At 48.2% G+C, this 8,342-nt stretch overlaps 1 protein-coding gene across 2 annotated transcripts in view; it reads right to left on the bottom strand.

The window, feature by feature from the left end:
• Positions 1-674: 674 nt before the first annotated feature.
• NOL6 (nucleolar protein 6) overlaps positions 675-8,342 on the bottom strand; it is a 32,050-nt gene continuing 24,382 nt past the window's right edge. For both annotated transcript variants that reach the window (XM_075739581.1, XM_075739580.1), the window contains 2 exons: positions 2,273-2,374; positions 675-1,067 (listed from right to left, as the gene is read on the bottom strand). In XM_075739581.1, coding sequence (XP_075595696.1) covers positions 918-1,067; positions 2,273-2,374 — 252 coding nt within the window. In that variant the 3' untranslated portion in view covers positions 675-917. The remainder of the gene's footprint in view (positions 1,068-2,272; positions 2,375-8,342) is intronic.

Raw genomic sequence — 8,342 nt, 5'->3', positions numbered from 1 at the left:
AATAGCTTGAGGTTGGAAGGCACCTCCAGAGATCATACAGTCCAAGCCCCTGCTCAGAGTAGGGTCACCTACAGCAGGCCGCCCAGGATGACGTACAGTTGGGTTTTGAGCATCTCTGAGGATGGAGACTCTACCACCTCCCTGGGCAAACTGTGCCAGTGGTTCCACCCTCATAAAAAAGTGTTTTAAGTAGAATTTCCTGCATTTCCATTTATGACTCTCATCCTATCATTGGGCACCACTGAGAGAAGTTTTCTCTACTCCCCCAACAGGTATTTTTACACATTGGTAAGATCCCTCTGAGCCTTCTCTTCTCCAGGCTGAACAATCCCAGCTCTTGCAGTTTCTCCTCATACAGCAGAGGCTTCAACCCCTTTATTATCTTCATTGCCCTTCAACAAGCCTGCTCCAGTGTGTCCATGTCTCTTGCTTACTGAGAAGCCCAGCACTGGAAACAGCACACCAGATGCATTTCACCAAGGCTGAACAGAGAGAAATAACCTGGTCATTTTTGAATGGCTTGGTATTTCTTTGGTGTTGCTAAACACCAGAGTAACAGCAGCTAGTTTCCTTAACTAGGAAACTGCTTTCCCAATGCACACCTCAGCCAGAATTTTCAGGCCTTGACATTTTCACATGAACACAGCTTTGTTTCCTACAATGAACAGGAACACTTTCGAAAACTTTATCCCATCTTTATATTTTCTTCAAAATAAAAAGGTATTTGTATTCTTGAAAACAGTAACAGGTCCCACTGCTTTTTTGAAAAACAGATATAAAGATAAATAGAGTAAACCACACAGTTCTGGGATTTAAAAAGCTGAAAGCCTTTCCTAGGATTGATTTAGAAAAAGGAACGGTCCCAGAATGAACAACCTCTGCTTCAGAACAGGCCCCTTTGACAGGTCTCAGTGGCCTCAGATAGTCCATTTCTCTGTACGAGCTTCCACACTTTTGACTAGGCCTTCTCCCAAAACCTCGAAGTCCTCCAGAATTGCCTCCACATTGGGAACACAGACCAGCTCATTTTTCAGAGTTGTCACCATCCTTCCTTTCATGCTGGAGACCTGCAAGACACACACAAATTACAAATGGGAGCTCCTGCTCAGAGCTGCTTTGCAACCTCTGCAAGCTTGAAATAAGTACATTGCTCTCCTGCCTTGTCACATCCGACCCCTGCCACACCACTACACCCAAGTTTTCTAAGCTTCACTTCTCAACACCACCAATGCTCATTAATAGAGCTAACAAAGTGCAAGGGAGGCCCTTCCAGCCCGTGGAGCCACAGTCCAAAGACCGCAAGGGATGGAGAGAAGAAACAGCCAGGGGCATGGTGGAGATACAAAAAGAGTGCACAGGTGCATCACAGAGCCTGTGTCAGCAGAGCAGACAGGGCATGCAAAATGGACCATACCGTGACCCTGAGTAAGAGGTGCCTGGGCTCTGCTTTCATCTTCGTTGGGTGTCAAGACCTTGAGTGCAAAGAGATCTTTGCCTCCATCGGAGGGGAAAAAAAAAAACCCACAAAACCCTCTCACGTTTAATCAAGCCACACTCAGCTCAGCTGCAAGCATCTCCTCCTCTCATTTCACCACTGTGAATAACTGGGTTTCACAACTGCAGCTAGGCTGAATGGCCAATGCCCTCTGGCCATGAAGAGAGGGGAGATAAATCACCCAGAGACTGTCAGAAGAGCCTGGGCTGCCAACTCTGAGCCATGAGTCACCAGTTTCTTTGCGTCTTTGCTTCATAGAAAGCAGCGTGAATCACTCCAGCATGCCTCACATCTAGCTTAACCACCCTCTAGAGTTTGCCAACCCACACAGCTGGAAAGTATCTCCATACATCAAGAGGACTTTGGCACTATAAACCTAGGCTTGCCACCCTAGCTTCTTGCATGTCAGGTACTTCTGGGTAAGACCCCCAAAGACACATGAATGGGACAGCCTGCTGCACTCACCAAACATCTTTGGTAAATGAGGTATCACCCACCTCCCAGGAGGGAATCAAAGAGCACCTGGGACAGAGAGCTTTGTTCTGACCCATGATTACAGTGCTGGGGCTTGTCCAGAGGCACATGTTCCCTTCTCTGCTCTGCTGATGACTGCAGGCACTATGGCCACAGTCCTGTCTTGGTTATGAGCTCCATTTCTCAAAGGGCTTTGGGGCTAATGAGAGTTAGACAAAGCAATTACAATGCAGAAAAAAAAGCCCTCCAAGCTTTCAGGGCATAAAGGCAACATGAAGCTTAAAGTAGAGTCAAAAAACTCACCTTAAAAGGCTGAGGCTGAAAGCTCAAAGGTTTCCACAAAACTGCAATCACTTCCCCACCATGCTTGTCGTAGAAGAACAAGGCGAGATCGCTGAAGGCGTCCTGGGTAGAAAACAAACAGAGGTTGTACCAGACATCCCAAAGCCAGAGAGCATCACCAATTCAGTCTCCTTTCACAGGTCCACACAGTAGCTCCACACCAGCCAGGACCAAAACTGCAACTCTTCCAGTGGATTCCCAACAAGGAAAGCAACCAGCAGCCCACAGAAAAGTCCTGCGTGCCTCCTGCTGCCTCTTTTCCTCCAGCCTTAAGGAAAACTTCCTCCAGGTTTTGCAAGCAGACTTCATTGCTGACTACCTCTTGCTGTCCCAGAGAGCAGAGACATGATCCACCACCTCCCACAGGCCTATAAGGGCACTCAGAAATCAACATGCAGTTTAAAGGGTCCAGTGTCCTAAGGTGCTCTTATAGGCTGAGTGTTCCTCACCATGGACCCCCATCAGCTGGATCAGGTACTACCAAGCTGCCCTATCCCAGTGTCCAACAGCCATGTCGATGATTCCACTGTGCATCAGATGGCAAGAGGCAGGTCCTGCCCAGCAGACAACCCTGCCACAATACGTTTCACCACATGGCAGCACAGACAAACCCCAGTCAAAGGCCTTTCACTGGAGGCCAGCATCTCCAGCTCTGCAATCTGCCCAACCAAGGTATCAAAGCTCCCTCTTCCCCCAGGACAAACCCCATGTGTGTGCTGTCAGTACACAGCATCCCAAAAAGAAATGTAACAGCAGAAATTTTAAGTAACACAAAGTCCTGTGAGGTACAAAGAGATGGAAAGCTCAATGAAGGCACTGCAGGAATCTGCTCTCCTTACCACTGTGTTTCCTCAGCTGTGTCAATGAGTAGCTCCTTTGGTGGAGCTGTGCAGCAGAGTTCAAAAAGAGATCTTGCATAGATAGATGACTGAAGTCCACAGTCTGGTTTCCCCTAAGCCCACATAAGCTAGATTCCCAGCACTGCGAGGAGGCAGGGGATGAGCATTGCAGCAGAAGTAAACAACACTGTGTGCAAGCAACTTTTCAAACCCAAAAGCTTTGGGTTTGAGCCCTACACGCTGGTGTAGGGCTCAGCACCAACACACTGGTACCTGGAGATATGCATCCCGAGCACAGCTGACCAAGACAGCCAAGAAGCTGCTCTCTGACACTTGTTCTTCTTGGTGGAGATTAACATCAGGCAACAGCAAATGTTTACCAGGCCAAGTAAACAGTTCGCAGCACTGTACAGGACAAGTTTCTGCACATGGCCTCACCAGCTTTGGAGCAACCTACTGCAATAAATACAGACACTCTGCTCCCTCTTCAGCCTTCTCCTCCATCCCCTTGGTTTCCCCAGCTGCAATTCTGCCACACTCTTACAAAGAGAGGTCTCTGCTGGCATCATTGTATCGTGACATTTTCATTAGGATGTACATAAAAAAAGATCAACATCAAAGGCAATCTTAGGAAGGGTCTTATATGCATATACCAGGATTGCAGCAGGAGGAGAAAAAAGTGGATTGGGTTGGTAAAACACCAGTGATCTCAAAGGGTGCGGTGGCATTTTAAGGGTAAAGACCTGATAAGCAGGGAAGGGTGGTGTTCTCTGCAACCTTCAGAGCCAGGTTTATGAGTTTGGTTTTGAAGTATCACAAACAGAGGGCAACACAATTAGACCATCAAGCTGGGAAGATCCTGAGACCTGCCAGCTCATCCCATTTCACAGGATCTTCATAGTGGCAAGGCTGGTCAAGGCATCATCTCGCCAAACTGGCTAGGAAAACCACTGTCTAAAAATATATTGAGAAAGAGGCAACCCACCCCGGCATGTGTCAGCCAAGAGGGACAGGTTATACTCAAAGCCCAGTCAACAGCAAAGATTCCTCCTTTTGCCAAAACACAAACAGCAGGAGGGAGGGAAAGCTCAATGAATGGCAAGAAAGCTCAGGGCACACTGACCACCAATGTGCAGCTTTCTGAACCAAAGGGGAGCAGAGCATGTGAGAACCTAAAAAGCCCCACTATTCTAAAGGGAGAGGTCTTGAGTGCTATGCAATGCTCCCTATAAGAAAGGTAATTTTTACAGGTTTGCCTTGCTGGACAGGAGCCAGGAGGATTTGCAGGAAAGGAACCCTCCCAGGTTCAGCTCATTTCCCAATAAAACCACTGCTCAGCCTGATACCCAGCACCTTTCATCCAGACAACAGGGAGCAGAAGGCAGATGTTAAAAGGATGGCATCCAGTTCAAAATCCCAGCAAAGGGCAAGCTTCTGCACTTGTGCAGCTCCCAGAATCATCCACATATTGGTGCTTTTGGGCCGGCTCCACCAAGCTGTGGAGATGTACATTCAATTCTTGGGAAACTGCAGCATTAAAAGGGTCTGCTCTATTAGTCACCACAGTTCTGTTTGTACAGAGGCTTGGGGAGTAAAAGCAAACAAACAGAGTTCATCTCCCTTTCCACATCCCCTGCTTCATGCCTAGTGCCACTGGGCTTGCCTGAGCCTGCCAATTCCTTCCTCAAAGAAAAGTTTGAGAGAAAAGGCAGGGAGCCCATTTGAACTCCTATTCCCACCTCAAGCTGCTGTATCTTTGGTTGTAATTCAGTTTTAAAGGCCCAAGGAAAGCTCTCCCTGCTCAGGAGGATCCTTGCCATCAGCAAAACCTTCAAGTGGTTCCCATCTTGCAGAGACATAGAGGACCTGCAAACTCAGGGCTGTGATTCAGAGAAGCCTCATTGTCCGGGGAAAGGGTACAAGGCACCTAGAAGATTAGCTCAAGCTCCGTAAGGAGCCATCTGGGCTGTAGGAATGAAAGAATGGAGAAAGGTGGTGAGTAAAACAATACCCTGATCTAAAATGGGATTACTGGATTAAGCAGCTCAGGCTGAAGCATGGATTTTGCAATAGGGTAAGTGCTCATTGCTAGTTAAGCAACTACGCTGTTGTTGTTTAGGGGTATTTTTTTCACCTAACCACTTATCCACCCATTTTTTCACTGCTCCTACCTAAAGATTGGACTCATTGCATCACAGCTGCTGGAAAAAGAGGAGCCTTTTAGGGAGGTCTTTGCACCCGAAATGCGCCTAACAGCTCTTCCTGGTGCAACAGCAATTCAAATGGCAAATGCATCAAACAACATTTGCTCAGTGCTTAGAACATTTCAAGTGCTCTCAGCAAGGGATCTACCAGTATAAAACCCTATTAAAGCTACTTTCAACAAATGATGACATTTGCGGTTAAGACTTTAAGGTCCTTGTCATCCTCGTGGACCTGCCCTGATGCTCACAGGTTACATGACACAGAAAGAGCAAGGCACACTGTTGAAAAACTAGGCTGGGGCTACTTCTGTAGGTTTTAAAGAGAAAAGAAACCTGGGTGTTAGGTTTGGGATTCAGCCGGTAAAAGGTATTTCAGACTATCCAAACTTTTCCACCTCCGAGTGCCTCATCAGAACCACATGTGCATCCTTGTCCCAGGGGTTTGGGGCAGCAGCAAAGTATGGCAAGGAGAAGAAACACCCATGTTCTCCTGGCTGCATTAGCAAATACACCTTGTCTACCAATTCATCCAACCATCTGAGACTAAAGTCTGCAGTCACTTCCTACAGGACCAATCCTACAGCACTTCTGGGAAGGCATTGCCAACACAGAAGAAATGCAGCCACAAGCACCCTGTCAGCTCACAAAAGCAGCACAAGGGGCTGATGCCTCACTAAGCATGTGTGTGCCCATATGTGTGCACACATGCGCCTGCATCCACCCCAAACCCTGGGCACTACGCTAAGGTGATCCTCTGCATAGTTGCTCTGCAGCTCTAAGAACAGGTAATTTCCTGCCACCTCTGCCCCTCCAGGGGCATAGACCCAGACAGGTAGGTGTCCTCCATGCTGCGAGAGCCCACAGAGCTTTTTCAGTTCGTCTCTGCCCCATCTGGAGTCGCCACAGGAGGAGTCAGCCCTGTCAGTCAAAACAGGAAGGGAACAGTCTGACCTGAAAAGATTTCACCACGTCCAGCTACATCCCGTAACCACAGTTTATATATTGTAGGGGACCAAGAATTTTTAGTATTACTAGTTCTTTCCTAACATGCAGTAGCAAGATCCACATTCCTACACCACTGGAGGAAAAAAGGAAAGGGCTGTTAAGTCTGAAGTCTTGTCTGAAGGTGCAACAAATGCAAAACATTGCTCTAGAGGGAAGGATGTTTACAGTAAAGCAGGAAACATTTTCCTGCTCATCTACACAGAAAAGATCTCCCACATACAAGATGGGCAGCTCCTCTGCCACAAGCTCTTCCACAGGCATGTGCAGCCAGAGAAAGCTCAGATCAGTGAAACAGAGCACTTCACATCCAGTGACCTAGTGAGACCAAAGACTCAGTAAGAAATGTTAGGTCTTTTAACAACCATTACAGACACACAGATGGACATGGCACAGGCAGCTTCATCTGATATTCCCCACCATAAGAGAACAGGTCTGGACCCCAAGGAGGTGACTAGAGCTTATGGGCTTTGTAAGCTCCTGAATGGGAGCAGATGGGCATGGCAAGCATATTTGTAAGTCCTGCGTCCTCGAGATCATCTCGAGTCCAAAGGACAGCCAAGCCACCCTGAAGCAAAAGCTGCACTGACTAAGCCTTACCACGCCATGTCCCCAGCAAAAGGATGGGGGTTCTGCAGCTCAACAGCTGCCACGACACAGACCAGCAGTCATGATGGAGATCCAGTGGGAGCCTCATTTGATATACTTTATCATAATGTGGCCTTGCTGGAGAAACCCCACCAGGACCCAACCCAGTGTTTGTTCGCCAAGGTGCTCGGGACCATAAGCAGCAGGGAGGCAGGTGATGGGCTGAGGCTCCAGGGAAGCCCTCTGCAGCATGCCTGGCACCTGGTTTCCCTCGAAAACATCTGTCTGCAAAGCCTTCTTATCTGGACAGACTCCCACAACAGGCCTTTTCTATCAGATCTGTGCTGGAATTGAATTTGCTGTCTGAATCCCACAACCAGCCCTTCATCTCTACCCAGAGCCTCCCAGGCACCAAAGCAACTCAATCAGACCAGCTCCTGCAGCACATCTCCTTGGAGCAGGAAAAATTAAAACAATCGGGACTCAACACCTCCCCTCCTTTCATTTTCTCTTCTGATTAGGCTCCTTGGGGAAGGCACACAGCAATCCTTTGGCTCCAGAGCACTCCTGCCTTGCTAACCCCTTTGATTTGAGAAGAACGGGCACTTCTCAGGAGCAAACAGGTTGGACAGGAGAAAAGTGGGTCTCCTGGTTACTGGGCCACGGACACTGCGGAAAATGCTACTCCCTGTCCCTCTCAACTCAACCAATATGCCTGCACATTGAAATCCCTTTTTCACGTGGCAAGCTCAGACAAGGGCGGATGTTTCTTTTCTGCCCATAAAAAGAACAAAATCCCACAGCATCGCTGCATAGCAGATATTTCCCTTCGTTGCTATAAACTCACCACGGCTACGCTATCAGTCTCAGCTACAATCCTGTTGCTCAATTCTGCGGTTGTGCTATTAAGGGAGAGCAAATTACTCTGAGTCAAAGCCAGCCAGTTCTGTGTCCGAGTGCTTTCTCACCAAAAGGCCTCACAAGCATTCACTGCTGTCACCACACTCTTTTCCAGCACCAACTTGTTGCTGTGTTTGGATCACCCCTGGGGCTCCTGGCCTGCAGGACAAGGAGCTGAACATTGCTTACAGCAGTGAAAGTCAGGGGAGGAGAAACACAAAGGTGCAGGAGAGGCTACCAACCAAAGCCAGGTCAAAGCACAAAGCCAATGCAAAGGTCGTGCCTTTAAGCAACAACATCAGTACACTGAGACACAAAGCTGGATGATTTTTGATGGGGTAGTTTCTACTGACAGCTCGGCATCACCTGCTTGCTGGTGACCCTGCAGTGAGAAGTTGGCTTTTGAGGCCCTCCAACACAGGTGGATACGGTTGAGTTATCTGAGAGCACGTACAGCATCACCTCTGTGATTTTTCCAGGAGAAGAAACACCTGTTTG

Source organism: Balearica regulorum, chromosome Z (assembly GCF_011004875.1).
Source record: "Balearica regulorum gibbericeps isolate bBalReg1 chromosome Z, bBalReg1.pri, whole genome shotgun sequence".
NCBI lineage: Eukaryota > Metazoa > Chordata > Aves > Gruiformes > Gruidae > Balearica > Balearica regulorum.
This window is presented reverse-complemented; position numbering and strand designations above follow the sequence as displayed.